Here is a 21,361-nt window from a genome sequence, read left to right on the forward strand (position 1 = left end):
AACATTACAGCTAAATGTGTCACTATACTTTAACACATAAAACATTAAACCACTGACAACAGCTACAAATCATAAAATATACCTGTTTAAATGCACTCGAGCAGAAAACAAGAAAAATATTAAAATCTTACAAAACTCTCAAGAAAGAGGGTTGGGAAGTTCATGATTGCAGCAATAGCCATAAAGTGAAGAAAAGTTCATTGAAGGTAAGTTGGGGGCAGCACTCAATAGGATTGATTGCTGAACACAGTAATCAGTAACACTTTTGTGTCCTGCTCAATAACAGACCAGTGTTCAGAGAGGGAGGTTGTTCAAGAAAAATCACACTTGTTCACTTGTGTGAAGGATGAAAGAGTCCAGTTCAGCCCATTTCAGGGACGCTTCAACTTCAAGTGATAATTGCCTCCATCCCAAATTACTGTCTCAGGGAATATTCAAGTGTGTTGGTTAAATTGTTTAAATATGAAGGGGGAAAAAACAGTATTGGTGGTGTTAGTAGGTATTGCTGATGCTATAGCATATGGTTAAGGAGACTTTTAGCTGGAGTTTGATTTAAATGATATTGTGAAATGTATTAAGAACAATTTGTCAGAAGTCCAATAACAGTCACATGTTTTATTACAGATCTAGAAACGATCTATTCATTATTAACTGTTTACAAACCCACTTAGCAAACGTGTTAAAGGAATAGTTCACCCAAATTAAAAATCACAGTGTAAGGAAAACAATATGAAAGTAGTCTTTGGAAAAGCAGAGCCACAACAATGCTTTTGTTTACCTGGCTCACGTTACCAAATGCCAACTAGCATTTCTGTTCAAAAATCAATGCCAAGTCAATACTTAATGTTTGAAATGCTATGCCTAAATCATCCCAAAGTGTCTGAAATGTATTTTGTAGCACTATTAAATTACTGTAAGATGATGCATTTCTCATGATGAAGTTAGCTTAAGTGTGCAGCCAGGAATCTAAACTGGCAAACTATTGAAGTGGATATCTGATATAACAATGAATTCCCAACTGAAAAGTAGCTTAGTGCCTCCACACTTGTTACAGCATGTCCACTGAGTGACATGTCATAAACCTGGAGCAGTGGTACCATAACACCTGGTTTGCAGGGGACTATTGACAGGTTTAGTTATATGTTGTTTAGTTATTAAAATCCCTGCCAGGGAACATCAGCCCCTTCTCCCCTCCAGAGCAGAGCAGATACATCAGGACCATCCCTCCCCTGGAGGAGTTCCTTTAACACCTGATGGGGTACACAGACTTTTTTCCCAACAGCAATAGGACTCAAGGGTTTTTAGGACACTTGTGGGAAATTGGATAAAATCTTTAATTTCCCAACTTTTACATACTGTAAAGATTATTTCTTACTGAACAGCAAAGGTTGGTATTTTACCACTGTAAAACAAGAGTAACAAGTTAAAAAAATACAAAATTAAATCATTAAAAAAGTACAAATATAAAATGGAATCAATTATTTCCAAATCGTTCTGCACGTTTCCTCTTCTTTGCCTGAAATGGGGGGGAAATGAACATGTAAGGAACATTCTACATAAATGTCATGTGTTTCAAATGTATACAGAAGAGCATATACATAATTAATTGTAAATTGTGACTCAGGATTTATATTTGTGGAATATGCATGTGCAACAATAATAAATAGATCTTTCTTATCAAGTGAGATTAGAATTGCTGAATTATTATTTAAATGACGGGGTGGTGGTGAGGAAGCAGAAACATCACATCAGAGTATTAAGTCAGTATCAAAACAAGCAGGCCTGATACCTGCAACATTACAACTGCAAGCATCATCCTTACATATATGACTTAGTAATTTGATTACTTATTTATGCAAAATAATTAATAACCATATTGTATGCTAGATATCATAACAGCAGAACTAAGCAATGCACAAAACACTAACTGCTTGTCATTGCTGGATGACTATATAGATCATCGACATGCTCCGATATCATCTGGAATTCCTGTGTGTATGTTCAAGGGAACATCAATCATTCAAGACATTTTCAAAAAACTCAAGGTAGAAACTTTGAGAACTGTAAAGTTAAACTCGACGCTGTATACCCCTATGAACTTCGGAAACAATTACATTTTCCAAGAATATGAATTGTGGAATGTGGAAATTAAGCAATCATTTACACTTGTTAAAGATGACTCACATTACATTTACCCAACATATTTTACACATCTATTGACTCAAAATAGGTTCATAACATCAACTAAAATGTTTGATTTTGGTTTTCTCTTTCAAACACCACCTAAATATTGAGGCAATGCCCAATTATTCTTCTTTCAGAAGTTTGCTATTCTTCATTCTTTTTCTGTTCTAAAACATTCTAATAGCAACTTACAAAACATTCTTATACCCTCCTTCCCAACACAACTATGTGAACATTTCATTCGCTTATTTTGAATGTTTCTCACAACAGTGTTTGATTACTTACAAATCTGTCCCACCAGCTCTCTTTTGGCAACAACAGGTCATAGCCCAAGAACGTGAAAACAAAACCTTTTGTACCTCGCTATCTTCGGCCCCAACTACAGCAGCAGCAGTGAGAATCCCAAATCTCTCCTTCCTCTTTTTCAGCTTCTCATCGACTTCAACCTGCAACACAACATCAGAAATGGATGAGGAGACTTAGACTTTTGGAAAAGCAACAAATAAATGACATTCCGCTGACAGAAATGCAAAAGTACATTGAGTAAGGGGGAAGAAAAATACCCCCAAATTCTGGGTGTAAATTAAAAGGGCTGAAATTCTGGTGGCCTGGCGAATAATGTTAAGGTTATGCAAGGACACAGCAAGCTTTTCCCTCACACACTGTGTTCTGGCAAGAGATTGCCAACAAGAACAAACTGACAGATTCCAGGTCACTGGTCAAACCTCCAAAACACAACCCTTGAGGTCGGCTCCATCCCCGTCCACATTCCATAACCAACGTGAGGAGCGGGATGGGCTGAGAGTGAGGACGCCGCATACAGCATTACTAGCTTAAAGACCAACAAAGAAGGCAAATATGAGCTTTTGGTTGCGCTACCACCATAATTGTTGAATTAAGAAGAAAAATAAGTTGGTCAAAGTTACATATTTTTCTGAAGTTTACAATTGTGGCCATAGGCTACTTCAGCAATAATCAAATCGAAGTTTATTGGTCAAGTGTACAGGATACAGGGTGTAAACGGTACAGTGAAATGCTTCCTAGCAAGCGCTCCTCACCATAGGTTTCTAGACTAACTTTTTCCACTGGTGGCACCGGTGATAATGTTTTTTCAGTTAATGGCACAAGCACATGATTTGGCGCTGCGCAGGGACCTGAGGCCCATAATGTACCTGCATTCCATACAGAACCAGGCTAAAAATGACTAGCCATCTTTTAAATTAGAATGCCCTTGCAGGGCTTGACATTCAGATAAATATGCCATTGGCACACCGGGCCAGTGCCAACTGAAAGCTACTGGCCCCCAATGAAAAGAATACTTGCCTGGAAAAGCAGATGCTGCACGCATCATTTAAATGTTATCTTTAATTTGCGGGCTGAACAAGTAGCCTATAGTCTATAATGACCTAACCTCCATACACAAATATTACAATTTTAACTTGACAATATCAGATTTACATTGATTGTTTGAAGATAAAAAAAATGTAACCTTTGCGCAATCTCAAAAAGTGTGTTATTGTTAGCGATGTTGAAGTCAATATACAGTTGTAGGGCTCTATAAAATCTGCTTTTGGTAAATTCAGTTTTCCCCATTTAGTTTTTCCAGGTTTCCCTATTTTTTTCAGGTTTTCACACTTTTTTTAATAGAAAAACTACAAAAATCTGATGTTCTAAGTCCACAACAATGCTTAAACCACATCAGAAGAAGGTGTAGTTGGGGGTGTAGTTTCCCATTAATTCAGTTTGCCGACGACACGATTGTGGTAGGCCTGATCACCGACAACGATGAGACATGCTATAGGGAGGAAGTCAGAGACATGGTTGTGTGGTGCCAGGACAACAACCTCTCCCACAACGTCAGTAAGACAAAGGAGCAGATCATGGACTACAGAGGAAACGGAGGGCCGAGCACGCCGCAATTCACATTGACGTGGCTGTAGTGAAGTGGGTCCAGAGCTTCAAGTTCCTCTGTGTTCACATCACTAAGGTTCTATCATGGTCCAAACAAACCAGCACAGTCGTGAAGAGGGCACGACATCGCCTCATCCACATCAATAGGCTGAAAAGATTTGTCATTGGTCCCCATATCCTCAAAAAGTTATACAGCTGCACCACCGAGAGCATCCTGACCGGTTGCATCACCGCCTGGTATGGCAACTGCTCGGCATCTGACCGTAAGGCGCTACACAGGGTAGTGAGTACAGCCCAGTACATCACTGGGCCCAAGCTTCCTGCCATCCAGGATCTATATACTAGGCGATGTCAGAGGAAGGCCCAAAAAATTGTCAAAGACTCCAGTCACCCAGGTCATAGACTGTTGTCTCTACTACCGCACGGCAAGCGGCACCAGAGCACCAAGCCTAGTCTAGGCTCCTTAACAGCTTCTACCTCCAAGCCATAAGACTGCTGAACAATTAATCAAATGGCCACCCACACTATACATTGACACCCCTGCTACTGCTGATACTCGCTGTTTATTATCTATGTATAGTCACTTTACCCCTACCTACATGTACAAATTACCTCGACTAAACTGTACCCCCGCATACTGACTTGGTACCGGTACCCCCTGTATATAGCCTCGGTATTGTTATTTTATTGTGTTATTTTTCATATAATTTTTTACTTTAGTTTATTTAGTAAATATTTTCTTAACTCTATTTCTTGAACTGGATTGTTGGTTAAGGGCTTATAAGTAAGCATTTCACGGTAAGGTTGTATTCGGCGCATGCGACAATTAAAATTTGATTTGATTGAAGCCACATACCAGTCTATCAACCAAGCTTCCCCTTAAAACCCTGGTTCTCCAGATACCGACCATTCTCAATTTAAGATAATGCTTTTCTAGTACTGCCAGAGAAATTCCTTACCAGAAGACCTCCATTCGCTGGAAAGTGATAAAGCAGTCCCCTTGAAAAGCTGCCTGCAAATCCTCTCTCTTGAATTAGAAAAGTCCACAGGTCTCATTCGAGTTGGGGGCCGGCTCTGAAGATCCGAGATTCTCAAACCAGAATTGTGCATGCATCAGTGCTAGATTTGAAGAACCCAATCACGTAGCTCCAGTCTCAAACACTATGATGACAAGCTTCTCCATCCTCGTGCTGACATCCACAGTCATTTCTGGTTTTGAAGGGACGTCGAAGCTGTGAGTCTGAACAACATTCAAATGCAGAGAATGGAAAGCCATACCCCATGTGCCTAAAGTGTCTGACCTACACTATATATACAAAAGTATGTGGACACCCCTTCAAATTAGTGGATTCGGCTACTTCAGCCACACCCGTTGCTGACAGGTGTATAAAATCGAGCACACAGCCATGCAATCTCAGTAGACAAACATTGGCAGTAGAATGTCCTTACTGTAGAGCTCAGTAACTTTCAACGTGGCACCGTCATAGGATGCCACCTTTCAAAAAAAGTCAGTTCGTCAAATTTCTGCCCTGCTGGAGCTGCTATTGTGAAGTGGAAATGTCTAGGAGCAACAACGGCTCAGGAGCGAAGTAGTAGGCCACATAAGCTCACAGAGCGGGACCGCCGAGTGCTGAAGCGCATAAAAATTGTCTGTCCTCAGTTGCAACACTCACTACAGAGCTCCAAACTGCTTCTGGAAGCAACTTCAGCACAATAACTGTTCGTCAGCAACTTCATGAAATGGGTTGCCATGGCTGAGTAGCCTCACACAAGCCTAAGATGCGTAATGCCAAGCGTCGGCTGAAGTGCTGTAAAGCTTGCCTCCATTGGACTCTGGAGAAATGGAAACGCGTACTCTGGAGTGATTTATCACGCTTCACCATCTGGCAGTCAGACGGACGAATCTGGGTTTGGTGGATGCCAGGAAAACGCTACCTGCCCGAATACATAGTGCCAACTGTAAAGTTTGGTGGAGGAAGAATAATGTTCTGGGGCTGTGTTTTATGGTTTGGGCTAGGCCCCTTAGTTTCAGTAAAGGGAAATCTTAATACTACAGCATAGTGACATTCTAGACAATTCTGTGCTTCCAACTTCGTGGCAACAGTTTGGGGAAGGCCCTTTGCTGTTTCAGCATGACAATGCTGCCGTGCACAAAGGTAGGCCAATACATACATGTTTTTATGAGAACGGTGTGGAAGAACTTGACTGGCCTGCACAGAGCCCTTACCTCAACCCCATTGAACACCTTTGGGATGAATTGGAACGCCGACTGCGAGCCAGGCCTAATCACCCAACATCTGTGCCCTACCTCACTAACGCTCATGGCTGACTGGAAGCAAGTCCCTGCAGCAATGTTCCAACATCTAGTGGAAAGCCTCCCTAGAAGAGTGGAGGCTGTTATAGCAGCAAAAGGGGGACCAACTCCATATTAATGGCCATGATTTTGGAATGAGTTGTTCGACGAGCAGGTGTCCACATACTTTTGGTCATGTAGTGTTACTTCTTCCTGGCTCTGCCTTCACCAACCACCCTTCTATTCAACAGGAATGGATCGTTTTGGCCCCTTCACAGTGAAGATGTGCCGAAGGAATGAGAAGAAGAGGTGGAGAGTCTTTTCATTTCCAATTACTTGATACTATTTTCACAAGATATTGATGAACAGAAGAACATAATCATGTACTGAGAGGATATGTTTGTCACAAAAGATTGAGTTGAGGGAAGAGTTGTTTCAGTGTTGGCCTATGAAAAGAGTTGTGCATTTCTTTAAGGCCTGCACAGTCAGTGAAAGGCTCTGTGGGTTCTCCATAGTTCACATGGCAAACTCTCAAAAACCGGTTGTCCCCCCCCTGCCCCTGTGATGCCTTAAGCAGAGGCCAGTGTTGACACAGTGCTGGCCAATCTAACTTTGATTGTCAGGAGCAGGGAACAGCAATCCCCCCCTCCACCCCCCGAGATCATCAAGTTCATCCCCCCCCACCCCTAGAACAATATTCAGCCATTCCTGGGCCTCACGGAGTGAGCTCACTGGAGTTAATCTCTCAGGCCTCTCTATCCTCCCTCTCTTGCTCTCCCTCTTCCTCGCTCTCCTCCTTTCTCTACTCACAAAGCCATTCTAGAACAGCTTGAATTAGTGACAGTTATTATTCAGACTAATGAGTAAAAAATCAGAGGCTACAATAGTGGACCATGGCATGTAGCTAAGTGCATTCATAAATCTATCATTCTTAGCTAAATGCAAAAACGGAGGGAAAAATGAACCGGTCAGAGGCGAGATGACGGGTCTAACACTTTTCGTATGATGTCACTTTTCCCACAAATCACAACCTTGCCCACAGAAACAGTCAAATACGAAAGCTTTCAGACATTGCTATTTCTGATTAACAGAAACCGACAAAGAACTCTCGATCATCTCTGAACCTTGACATCACCCACTGGGCAAAAACTGGTTGAATCAACGTTGTTTCCACATAATTTCAACCCCCCAAAATCTATGTGATGACATTGAATCAACGTGGAAAATTAAATTTGGGTTTGCAAAAAGTAAATAAAAATATATATTTTTTAACCTAAATCCAATGATGTGATCTTTTTTTGATTTCACATTGAATTCCCGTTAGTTGACAATTCTACTACTGTACATAGCATTTTAGTTACCATTTATACACACTGCATATTTATTTATATACTGGATTCTTGCTCACTGTAATATATATTGCTGAGCGATTAGTGGTTTTTGAGGTCGGTTCAGTTTCGATTATTATAATTTTTTTGATGAAATGCACTATGCACTGTGGGTTGAATGCTGTAACACAGAATAAAACAATGAATAAAAGTCCCATGATGGTAGACTGCCCATTACTGCTTATCACTTATTAACCATCATTTATTCACATTACTTTAATCAAATTTAAGTTGTGTATCTGTTTTATTTGATTACTATTATTTAATTCCAAGTCATCACCTCATCTCTATAGAGCTGCTGCCTTATACTGTCTGACAAAATGGTTCTTTAAAATAAATAAGGCATATTTTTTGACTGCTGAATGCCAACTATTGTTCACTTAGATCATGTATTTTCAGGACGAGATACCTCACGAAGCAACTGCTCTCTATCCCTCTCGATCATGCAAATCCCCATCCAAATCCAGCAGTTTAAGCTTGAGATATGTATTTTTTTGCATGGGCTGCGTCTCAATCAACCGTATCCACCCAATGTTGGCCTTCTGAAAATCGGTAGCGTCTGAACGCTTTAGCTTACAAACTAATATGACCACTCTATAGAAAGGGGACTCGTCTGAAGGTAACCCATACAAACGAATGGAAGTATGGAGGTAGTTTTGTGCCAACAAAAATAAGGGGTTAAATGTGTCAAAAAATATATACATTTCCTGAGCTTTCTTATATCTCCAAGATATAGGACACTTCAAAGCCTTATTCAGTAGTAAAGGCCAAATTAAATATTGTTTCAAATCATTTTTAAATATAGATTTTTTTTTATACCTAAAGGGGTCATAAAATTAAAAATCAAAAGCTAAATGATCCATGGTATGACCATCTTAAAACAATTCCATATGTTAGCTTAGTATCCCCCCCCAACAGCTTAAGATTGAGGTTCAAAATAAAATAGAACTACCAATTTATTTCCTGCTGTATATATCATTCTTAGTATATCTTGTGTAAATTCATTTGGTGTAGATGCGTATAGATTGCATTTGGATTACTGTTACAGTGCTATATGGGTTAATTGGATTCGTTCCGACATTTCTTTATTTCTTGTTCTTAGTTTAAGTTCATTATTTGTGTACACCTGTTTGAGATTTTACTGCATTGTCAGGAGCTAGTAACATAAGCATGTTGCTGCACCCGCTATAACATCTGCTAAACTGTGTAAGCGACTAATAAACTTTGTTTTGAACTCAACCAAATGTAAATCAAAACAAGACGTTGAACTGACGTCTGTGCCCCTATTCTGAGGGACATTAAATTATGTGACATGTCAAGAAGCCTTCTTTATTTTCCCAGATATGTATGGCCAGATAGGACAGATGGCCCTCTATACTTCTATTCAAAAGTGTGTGCGTACATTTGAGTGTGGTTCCATACACTTTGTGGGGAGGGGGGGGGGGGGGAGGCATTGCTATTATAATTCCAGATTCAAATGCAGATAGAGCTGAAAGTCCGGCCAAGCCTCCTCCTTAAAAATCACACATGTAAATGATGGTCCTTCAAATGAGTAGACAAATGCCTTGTCTATGTGTGGAGAATGATAAATGACCGAAGCTGGGGATTCAGTTATTCACTCATTCATTCTCAGGACCGATAAATTAAATTTGGCTCATTGCTTTTCTTCAATTCAAATTAAAGTATGCATGATGTGGTAATGCAGAAAACGGCTCCTCAATTGTCTTTTGTGGAATGCAGGGTAGGGAGAGGGGGGCACAGCGTAGTGATTGCCGGCCATCACATATGGGGGAAGTCATCAGTGTCACCCCACTCAAATTCAAACCGTTGCAGATATAAAAAGATTTCCACAATGATTTAGGTGCTGGTGGGAGCCTTTCATAGCATAGCAGTGACAGTGAGTGGCTTTGCGGTGTAATAGGCACTAGTGTTCCACTGTATCCTGATACCTCCGTACTATTTCAATACTATAACATGAAAAACGGTTCAGTAATAGATTGAGAGATGATGAAATCTGTCTATCAGTGCAGCCTATGTCCCCTTATAGCGTGAGTGCACAGTGCTTGGTCCACTTACTCATTGCTAGCTCTAGCCTGTCCTGGGGAATGACTGCACTCACTGGGAGTCTGGGATGCATCATGTTAGCTCCCCACTGCACAGAAATGAACACACTTGAATAATGCAAATGGAAAGGAAACAGATTGTTTTTCATCTGTCACCCCATGAAGTCAGCAAAAACAAGCTCAACTCAATGCATGCACACACTCTTAGAATATGCATTCACCTGTACATGTAACCTCAGTAAATGGGTACACAGAAGAGAAATGGAGAGCAGAGGATAAGGGGGGTGTGGGGGATACAGTTTTGAACTCTAGGCTTGTTTACACAATTTCTATAACAGCCATCCACCATACATTCTAATGAGTTGGTGATTAATCAGACTGGTGATTTTATGCTCACTCATGATTTTAAGTTAAAAGAACAGAGATTTTTAAATTGTGTATATGATGTTAGAGTTAGTCAAACATATTTGCTTCTAAATACAGGTAGATATGGTTTGTATGACTTAAAGGAATAATCCACTCAAAACTACAAATCCCTATGATTTACATTGTTAAATAATGTAAATATATGAGAACAATATAGGTTGCGATTTTTTGGGCCATTTCAGCATTATAATAAGCAACGTGAAAATTGTGGAAATCTGCAGTGCTCCAGTTGACTACAAAACCCACAATACAATGCTTCCCCTAGAAAGGCTGGATGGGTAGCAAGGTAGCTAGCTAGAAAACGTAACACACAATAATACATAATTCAATATCAGCATGTGAAGTATTTAGCTAGTTGTAAAATCCTTGAAACAGACGGCATTATCTGACTATGTTCAACCTGGAAGAGATTGGGTTTCTAGCTCAAAGCTGTGTGAGTCAAGTTTCTATGGCAACGCGCAAGGGCCCTGCGAGCCTGCAAGATTGAAGACAAGAGGAGAAAACTGCTTTGCGCAATGGTAGTTGAAGGAAGAAAGGATATTAACATTTGAACAAAATATACACTTTGTCGTAACGATTTAGACAGATGGATGGGCTCCCGACTGGCGCAGCGTTCTAAGGCACTGCATCTCAGTGCTAGAGGCGTCACTACAGACACCCTGGTTCGAATCCAGGCTGTATCACAACCAGCCGTGATTGGGAGTCCAATAGGGCGGCGCACAATTGGCCCAGCATCGTCCGGTTTTGGCTGGTGTAGGCCGTCATTGTAAATAAGAATTTGTTCTTAACTGACTTGCCTAGTTAAATAAAGGTTACACGTGTTCAAGACAAAAATACGTAGTGGCTGCGGTTATAGATTTCTTTATGTAGCTGCTTCCCACTCCGCTGCCTACATAGCAGCTTGCTCAGTGCTCCCCTGCCGCTTTGATTGGCGATGACGCCTTTATCTGGTGTAGCTTACATACAAACTTCATGTTGTACACAAAGGACATGGTTGAAATGTTCGAACTATTGAATTCCATGCCTCAGTAGGCTATTAATAGAGATTCTCCTGTACTTTGCATACTTTTTAGCCTGTAGTTCTGAAAGTAGCACGCACGGTCCCCAAAAATTGCATACTACTTCACATACAGTACCGGTCAAGTTTTAGAACACCTACTCATTCAAGGGTTTTTCTTTCTTTTTTACTATTTTCCACATTGTAGAATAATAGTTAAGACATCAAAACCATGAAATAACACATATGGAATCATGCAGTAACCAAAAAAGTGTTAAACAAATCAACATTTATTTTATATTTCATATTCTTCAAATAGCTACCCTTTGCCTTGATGACAGCTTTGCACACTCTTGGCATTCGCTCAACCAGTTTCATGAGGTAGTCACCTGGAATGCATTTCAATTAACAGATGTGCCTTCTCACAGATTCAGTGCCTTAGACCGCTGCGCCACGCAGGAGCCATGTACAGATCATTCAGAAAGTGTTCACACCCCTTGACTTTTTCCACAATTTGGTGTGTTACAGCCTGAATTAAGAATGTATTAAATAGAGATTTTTGGGGGTCCTATGTAAGTTGGACATCACAGAATAAATAGGAATGATCCACCAGTACCCACAAATCATTCAGGGGGAGAGCAATAAAAAATGAAGACATAAAATGTGAAAATGTGTTCTGCCCATCCCACCCCCATTCCCAAAACCTGCAAGGCCTCTCTACAAGCTCAACTGCAGATTGTCAAAACTAATCTTGACATTACTGAGAACAAATCCAACCCCAAAGATCAAAAGGTGACAGGTCAGGGATACTCTGACAAGGATAGAGGGAGGTCACAAAAACAGACCTGCACCCATTTCTTTAAGAAAAAGAAAAGAGGGGAGGAAATACTACGAAACAAGTGACTGAAAACAGTTGTGAACTTAGCTACCTTATATATTCAACATACAAATATTTAAAATAAATAAAATAAATCTAGGGACAGGGTGCAAATGTAAGATGGCGCCGACAGATATGGCAGCTCTGCTTCTAGCTCCTAAGCAACTTTGCAGTATTTAGATTTTTATTATTAGCCCAGAATTTCTTATTACATACAGCCAGAAAGAACTTTAGGATATCAAAGCGTCGGTAACCAGGAATACGACTTTCTCGAATTGGATCCTTTGTTCGTACCCCCCAGGGCAATTGAACTTATTCCAGAGGCTGCTCCAAAACACCGCCGGCGGAGAAGAGGTATTCAGAGTGGACTTCCAGTCCGACTTCCGAGTATATTACTAGCTAATGTTCAGTCTCTGGATAATAAAGTAGACGAGCTCAGGGCGAGGATCTCCTCCCAGAGAGACATCAGGGATTGTAACATACTCTGTTTCATGGTAACATGGCTCTCTCAGGATACACTGTCCCCGTCCATACAGCCAGCTGGGTTCTCAGTACATCGGTCAGACAGGAATAAAGAACTCTCCGGGAAGAAGAAAGGCGGGGGTGTATGTTTCATGATTAACTTCGAAATGCCTACAAGGCCCTCCTCCCCTGCCCTCCCTTCGGAAAATCTGATCACGACTCCATTTTGCTCCTCCCTTCCTATAGGCACAAACTCAAACAGGAAGTACCCGTGCTAAGGTCTATTCAACGCTGGTCTGACCAATCGGAATCCATGCTTCAAGATTGTTTTTATCATGCGGACTAGGATATGTTCCGAGTAGCCTTTGAGAATAACATCAACGAATACGGTGACTGAGTTCATCAGGAAGTGTATAGTAGATGTTGTACACACTGTGACTTTTAAAACCTACCCAAACCAGAAACTGTGGATAGATGGCAGCATTCGCGCAAAACTGAAAGTGTGAACCACCGCGTTTAACCATGGCAAGGTGACTGGGAATATGGCCGAATACAAACAGTGTAGTTATTCCCTCCGTAAGGCAATCAAACAGGCAAAAAGTCAGTACAGAGACAAAGTGGAGTCGCAATTCAACAGCTCAGACACCAAAGGGAAAACCAGCCATGTCGCGGACACCGACGTCTTGCTCCTGGAGAAGCTAAAACACCTTCTTCACCCAATTTGAGGATAACACAGTGCAACTGACGCGGCCCGCTACCAAGGACTATGGGCTCTCCTTCTCTGTGGCTGATGTGAGAGAGACATTTAAGCTTGTTAACCCTTGCAAGGCTTCCGGCCCAGACGGCATCCCTAGCCTCATCCTCAGAGCATGCGCAGACCAGCTGGAGTGTTTACGGACATATATAATCTCTCCCTATCCCAGTCTGCTGTCACCACTTGCTTCAAGATGGCCACCATTGTTCCTTTACCCAAGAAAGAAAAGGTAACACAACTAAATGACTATCGCACCGTAGCACTCACTTCTGAAGTGCTTTGAGAGGCTAGTTAAGGATCATATCACCTCTACCTTACCTGACACGCTAGACCCACTTCAATTTGCTTACCGCCCAAATAGATCCACAGACGACACAATCGCCATTGCACTCCACACTGCCCTATCCCATCTGGACAAGAGGAATACCTATGTAAGAATGCTGTTCATTGACTATAGCTCAGCCTTCAACACCGTAGTACCCTCCAAGCTCATCATTAAACTCTTGGCCCTGGGTCTGAAACCCGCACTGTACAACTGGGTCCTGGACTTCGACAGGTCGCCCCCAGGTGGTGAAGGTAGGAAACAACACCACCACTTCGCTGATCCTCAACACAGGGACCCCAAAAGGGTACGTGCTTATCCCCCTCCTGTATTCCCTGTTCACCCATGACTGCGTGGCCACGCATGCCTCCAAATCAATCAAGTTTGCAGACAACAGTAGTAGGTCTGATTACCAACAATGATGAGACAGCCTACAGGGAGGTGGTGAGTGCCCTGGGAGAGTGGTGCCAGGAAAATAACCTCTCACTCAACGTCAACTAAATACAGGAGCTGATCGTGGACTTCAGGAAACAGTAGAGGGAGGACGCCCCCATCCACATCGACGGAAACACAGTGAAGAAGGTGGAAAGGTTCAAGTACACATCACTGATGATCTGAAATGATCCACCCACACAGACAGTGTGGTGAAAAAGGCGCAACAGCGTCTCTTCAACATCAGGAGGATGAAGAAATTTGGCTTGGCACGTAAAACCCTAACTTACTTTTACAGATGCACAATCGAGAGCATCCTGTTGGGCTGTATCACCACCTGGTACGGCAACTGCACCGCCAGTAACCGCAGGGTTCTCCAGAGGGTGTTGCGGTCTGCCCAACGCATCACCAGGGGTAAACTACCTGCCCTCCAGGACACCTACAGCACCCAATGTCACAGGAAGGCCAAAAAGATAATCAAGGATATCAACCACCCAAGCCACTACCTGTTCAACCCGCTACCATCCAGCAGCTCTAGGTCAGTACAGGTGCATTAAAGCTGAGACCGAGAGATTGAAAAACAGCTTCTATCTCATGGCCATCAGACTGTTAAATAGCCATCACTAGCCGGCTTCCACCCGGTTACGCAACCCTGCACCTTAGAGGTTGCTGCCCTATATACATAGACTTGGAATCACTGGCCACTTTAATAATGGAACACTAGTCACTTTAATAATGATGTTTAAATAATGTTTACATACTACTTTACTCATCTCATATGTATATACTGTATTCTACTCTACTGTATTTTAGTCAATGCCACTCCGACATCGCTCAATCTAATATTTAAATATTTCTTAATTGCATTCTTTTACTTTTACATTTGTGTTGTATTGTTGTGAATTGTTAGATACTAATGTACTGTTGGAGCTAGAAACACGAGCGCTTCGCTACACCCCCAATAACATCTGCTAAATATGTGTAGGTGACCAATAACATTTGATTTAAAGAGGGGGCAGGGTGGCATTGGAGGTGCTTGATTTGCAAGCTGTCAGCTGATTACCCTTCAGATGAAGAGCAGTGGGCCTCATTCTCTGTCCAGTGCCTTGTGGCCTCACTAAATCAACATTGTTCTAATGAGGTGTCACACTTGACCCAGAGCAGCCAAGGCCCCTCTCATAGGTGTCAGTGCCACAATGGGCACCGCTCCATCTCCAGCGCCTTCCTGACACATTTGATTCATTGGAGACCCTGGGCCCTGTCAGGTCAAATTTACCCCCATCAAAACGCCAGCATCGACACATTCAACCTCACCTCAACACTACCCCCAACACCAACAATACTTACAACTCCCACAGCCATTTTGGAAAACAACCAAGACAAATGCCTTCCCCGGTTAGGCTACACAACCAGCCTTACACATAGACGCACACTTAAACCTGTCACAAACCAGCTTGACCTAACAGGTCTCTTATCAAGGGAGTGGATTTGTAAATCTGTGAGAAAGAGTTCAGTCTTCTGATGGCACTCACCCCCCACAAACCGTGTGCTGTGTTCCTCAGGTGTTAGGAGTCCTGGCCTCTGACTCACTTATCCATAACACTCCTGATGTGAGCAGGTCCACAGAGCAATGTGGGACAGTCTGGCGAAAAAAGGCTGAGGCAATATGTGCTGCCAAGTTCTATAAATCAAAGGCCATTAAAATGTGTACTTGTAAGTCACCCCTATGCAATCTCACTCCTCTCAGCTTTTAAGAAGAGCACAGAACATTTTTGGGAAACTGTAAAACGGTGTAATCGTGTTCAATTTGAGCTGGCAGATAACATTGCTAATACTCCTTCTTGTCTTTCTAATGTACAGTGCTTTCAGAAAGTATTCACACCCCTTAACTTAATCCACATTTTCTAATGTAACAGCCTGAATTCAAAATTGATTAAATAGATTTTTGGCCTCACCCATCTACAGTTGAAGTAGTAAGTTTACATACACGTAGGTTGGAGTCATTAAAACTCGTTTTTCAACCACTCCACAAATTTCTTGTTAACAAACTATAGTTTTGGCAAGTCAGTTAGGACACCTACTTTGTGCATGACACAAGTACATTTTCCAACAATTGTTTACAGACAGATTATTTCACTTATAATTCACTGTATCACAATTCCAGTGGGTCAGAAGTTTACATACACCAAGTTGACTGTGCCTTTAAACAGCTTGGAAAATTCCAGAAAATTATGTCATGGCTTTAGAAGCTGCTGATAGGCTAACTGACATCATTTGAGTCAATTGGAGGTGTAACTGTGGATGTATTTCAAGGCCTACCTTCAAACTCAGTGCCTCTTTGCTTGACATCATGGGAAAATCAAAAGAAATCAGCCAAGACCTCAGAAAAAAATTGTAGACCTCCACAAGTCTGGTTCATCCTTGGGAGCAATTTCCAAACGCCTGAAGGTACCACGTTCATCTGTACAAACAACAGTACTCAAGTATAAACACCATCTGTCATACCGCTCAGGAAGGCAACGCGTTCTGTCTCCTAGAGATGAACGGACTTTGGTGCAAAAAGTGCAAATCAATCTCAGAACAGCAAAGGACCTTGTGATGATGCTGGAGGAAACAGGTACAAAAGTATCTATATCCACAGTAAAACGAGTCCTACATCAACATAACCTGAAAGGCCGCTCAGCAAGGAAGAAGCCACTGCTCCAAAACGCCATAAAAAAGCCAGACTACGGTTTGCAACTGTACATGGGGACAAAGATCGTACTTCTTGGAGAAATGTCCTCTGGTCTGATGAAACAAAAATAGAACTGTTTGGCCATAATGACCATTGTTATGTTTTGGAGGAAAAATAGGGAGGCTTGCAAGCTGAAGAACACCATCCCATCCGTGAAGCACAGGGGTGGCAGCATCATGTTGTGGGGGTGCTTTGCTGCAGGAGGGACTGGTGCACTTCACAAAATAGATGGCATCGTGAGAAAGAAAAATTATGTGGATATATTGAAGCAACATCTCAAGACATCAGTCAGGAAGTTAAAGCATGGTCGCAAATGGGTCTTCCAAATGGACAATGTCCCCAAGCATACTTCCAAAGTTGTGGCAAAATGGCTTAAGGACAACAAAGTCAAGGTATTGGAGTGGCCATCACAACGCCCTGACCTCAATCCAATAGACCATTTGTGGGCAGAACTGAAAAAGCGTGTGCGAGCAAGGAGGCCTGCAAACCTGACTCAGTTACACCAGCTCTGTCAGGAGGAATGGGCCAAAATTCACCCAACTTATTGTGGGAAGCTTGTGGAAGGCTACCCGAAACGTTTGACCCAAGTTAAACAATTTAAAGGCAATGCTACCAAATACTAATTGAGTGTATGTAAACTTCTGACTCACTGACCCCCAAATAAAAGCGCAAATAAATAATTCTCTCTACTATTATTCTGACATTTCACATTCTTAAAATAAAGTGGTGATTCTAACTGACATAAAATAGGGAATTTTTACTAGGATTAAATGTCAGGAATTGTGAAAAAATGAGTTCAAATGTATTTGGCTAAGGTGTATGTAAACTTCCGACTTCAACTGTAACTTCACTGAACGAAAATTATATACACAATACCATTGGTTCTCTAGCATTGCTAGAGAACCATTTTCAAGTCATGCCATACATTTTCAAGCCGATTTAAGTCAAAACTGTAACTCGTCCTCTTCGGAACATTCAAGACCATTTTCTAGTACATGAAACACTGACGTCACGTGCAACTTTTGGCGGCATTAAGAAAGCGATGGCCATCTGTGCCCATTCAACATAGCCTAGATTTACTTTTTTATTACTTCTAAACAAAATCCCTTTTTTGGGATTTTCATACGTTTTGATTTTTGCTTGAACCATCGCTAAGATTATATTTGGTTGTGATCTTTGCAAAATAGTGTAACTAGTTTGGATGCAGCAGCTAGAATCCTAACTCTCATTGATATAGGCTGTAGTAAAGGCTAGCCATAGAGCCATTTTACTGGTTGAAGTTTAACTGTTGTTTCAGTATAATGCAGTTGATTTGCAATGATGACAAACATTACATTAAGCAGGACATTCATATGAGCCTTAAAATCCAATTACAATCCAAAAGTAGTGTGAAATGAATTCATAAGCAACATGCAAATACAGGCTTTTGCTGCCGTTCTATAAGAACTCCCCCTTGTTCTGCCACCAACTTGCGCACATCATCATCGTGCGGCAATATTTGTAAACACAGAAAGGGGTCTATGTCTTCTTGGTTAGCAACTCCAGTGTAGATTTGGCTTTGTGTTTTATGTTATTGTCCTGCTGAAAGGTGAATTTGTCTCCCAGTGTCTGTTGGAAAGCAGACTGAACCAGGTTTTCCTCCAGGATTTTGCCTGTGTTTAGCTCTATTCCGTTTATTTTTATCCTAAAAAACTCCCTAGTCCTTGCCGATGACAAGAATATCCATAACATGATGCAAGCCACCACCATTTGCCCCAAACATAACACTGTGTATTCAGGACAAAAAATTAATTTGCACTATTACTTTAATGCCTTAGTGCAAACAGGATGCATGCTTTAGAATATTTTTATTCTGTACAGGCTTCCTTTTTACTCTGCCATTTATGTTAGTATTGTGGAGTAACTACAATGTTGTTGATCCATCCTCAATTTTCTCCCATCACAGCCATTAAACTTTGTAATCATTTGGCCCCATCTACATATAGGTGCCCTTCTTTGCAAACCATAGGAAAACCTCCCTGGTCTTTGTGATTGAATCTGTGTTTGAAATTCACTGCTCGACTGAGGGACCTTACAGATAATTGTATGTGGGGTGTACAGAGATGCGGTAGTTATTTACAAATCATGTTAGACACTATTATTGCAGACAGAGTGAGTCCATGCAACTTATTACATGACTTGTTAAGCACATTTTTACTCCTGAACTTATTTAGGCTTCCCATAACAAAAGGGTTGAATACTTATTGACTCAAGACATTTCAGCTTTTCATTTTTAATTAAATGTGTACAAACATAATACACCATAGTGTCAAAGTGGAATTATGTGTAGATCAGTGACACAAAATCTAAATTTAATCTATATTAAATTCAGACCAACACAACAAAATGTGGAAAATGTCAAGGGAAAAAAGTCAAGGCACTGTAGTTGAAAATATTGACCAACTAATCAACTTGGCATTTAACCATCTTGCTGCTCAACTATGCAATTAGTGAGTGCAGGTTGTTTTTCTCATATATACATTTTTTTAACACTGTTTGGATACTTAGGCAGCCCACCCAAGTATTTCAATGGCAGAAAAATCCCTGTAGTGTACTCAGCAGTGACTACTTGGGAGCTAGCCATCATTAGCTTGGAGCCCTGTATTAGCATTAGCAGAAGTAAATTAGAGACACGTCACAACAAGAGTGGTCTGAACACAACAAGAGTGGTCTGAACACAACAAGAGTGGTCTGAACACATGAACACAACAAGAGTGGTCTGAACACAACAAGAGTGGTCTGAACACAACAAGAGTGGTCTGAACACAACAAGAGTGGAGAACCAATATATTTTTTTAACAATAGTTACATTTAGGCCATGTTGTTGACCCAGAGATCCAATTAAAGAACACACGGTCAGATAGCAAAATAAAATCATTCAAATTCCAGTTGCTTGGTAATGACAAAAACATAAAATCTCAACGTAAGGCACTGTAACCGATTGTTTCTTCAAGCCTCTTTACCTTATAAATGGTTCTCTTTCTCTCTCCAGCTAATCCACCTCTACCTTCTCACTTCTCTCCCTAACACCAGCTGCCAGCATTGCTGCACCAATAATACTTTCTTAATTAGTCATTTAAACAATCACATTAGTCCATGCACGCCTCCCCAAACACAGCCAGGTCCACGGGCAGGTCACCCGCTCTCGGGTCCCTGCCCCCAATCCCCGGGGAGCCCTCATTAGAGACACCACCCCCTCCTTTCCAGGTCGGACTGGAACGCTCCGCATGGGGCCGAGGCGGAGTAATGAGGCTTCGGTCATAACCAAGTCCGCAAGGAAATGAGATTCGGATATGAAAAGGCAGTGGGGGGTGAGGTATCACTGGTAACTAAAGCTCTCCTAGCCCTAACCACGCATACCTCAGGGACATGGCTTCTTTGGGCAATTACATAATGCTGGAGAACATCCTGCAGTACCATGGCGTGCGAGCAGGGGAGAGGGAAAGAAGGGCAGTTTTGGGTTGATAATTCATTCAGGAACAGGGATTATAAAGGCTGAAACTGACTGAAATTATAGATCTGTATGAGGAAATTCATCACCACAAGTTACTACTAAATCACAGTAACATAATTACCAGAAGGCTATCATTAGTATTATATTTTTAAGCGAAGTAAAAGGCTATCTTTCAAATTGGTACAAGTTGTTTTACTGATGTAAAACATTAGTGAATGTGATGTAATATGACAGTAAATGACAGCAAAGCAAATGAGGGTGCTGGCAGAGATCATTTAATAGATGATTCAATAGCAACAGCAGATTAAATTTTCATGCAGACCGCAATTGAGTAATTGTGTATGAAGGCCTTACCAAACAAGAAAACTTAAAGACCCAGTGCAGTCAAAAACATGAATTGTCTGTGTTTTACATATTCCAACACTATGAGGTTAGAAAAATACTGTGAAATTGATAATGCCATTTTAGTGTAAGAACTGTTATAAAAGACCACCTGAAATTTCAGCCTGTTTTGGTGGGATAGAGTTTTGGTCTGCCTGGTGACATCATTTACATTTTAGTCATTTAGCAGACGCTCTTATCCAGAGCGACTTACAGTAGTGAATGCATACATTTCATACATTTTTTTCTCCGTACTGGTCCCCCATGGGAACATCTCCAGGCGGTAAATTAGTTAAAACATAGAAATGTGAGTTATAGATCTGTCACTCATTGAACGCAAGTCTAAGAAACAGTAGAGCTGTTCAATGTGCACTATTTCTATCCGTCCCGTTTTGATTTTTTTTCTTTCCGTTTTGTACACCAGCTTCAAACAACTGAAAATACAAATTATTTAGAAAATATATTTCACAGCAGTTTAGATGGTACACTATACTTGCTTACTCTGTCACAAACGGAATTTAGGCAAACTATTTGATTTTTAGCAACCAGGAAATGGCATTGCGATTTCCGCATAGTGCATCTTTAAAGCCAGACTCAGTAAGTCCTAAATACAATTTCACTTTTTTTCTGGCTTAAATTATATA

The 21,361-nt window shown here is 41.2% G+C and overlaps 1 protein-coding gene across 3 annotated transcripts in view; it reads right to left on the bottom strand.

The window, feature by feature from the left end:
- Window positions 1–600: 600 nt before the first annotated feature.
- The window catches only part of sarnp (SAP domain containing ribonucleoprotein), a 64,611-nt gene continuing 43,850 nt past the window's right edge, over window positions 601–21,361 (bottom strand). For all 3 annotated transcript variants that reach the window (XM_045691600.1, XM_014132573.2, XM_014132575.2), the window contains 2 exons: window positions 2,544–2,630; window positions 601–1,516 (listed from right to left, as the gene is read on the bottom strand). In XM_045691600.1, coding sequence (XP_045547556.1) covers window positions 1,475–1,516; window positions 2,544–2,630 — 129 coding nt within the window. In that variant the 3' untranslated portion in view covers window positions 601–1,474. The remainder of the gene's footprint in view (window positions 1,517–2,543; window positions 2,631–21,361) is intronic.

Source organism: Salmo salar, chromosome ssa12 (genome assembly GCF_905237065.1).
Source record: "Salmo salar chromosome ssa12, Ssal_v3.1, whole genome shotgun sequence".
NCBI classification, from domain to species: domain Eukaryota; kingdom Metazoa; phylum Chordata; class Actinopteri; order Salmoniformes; family Salmonidae; genus Salmo; species Salmo salar.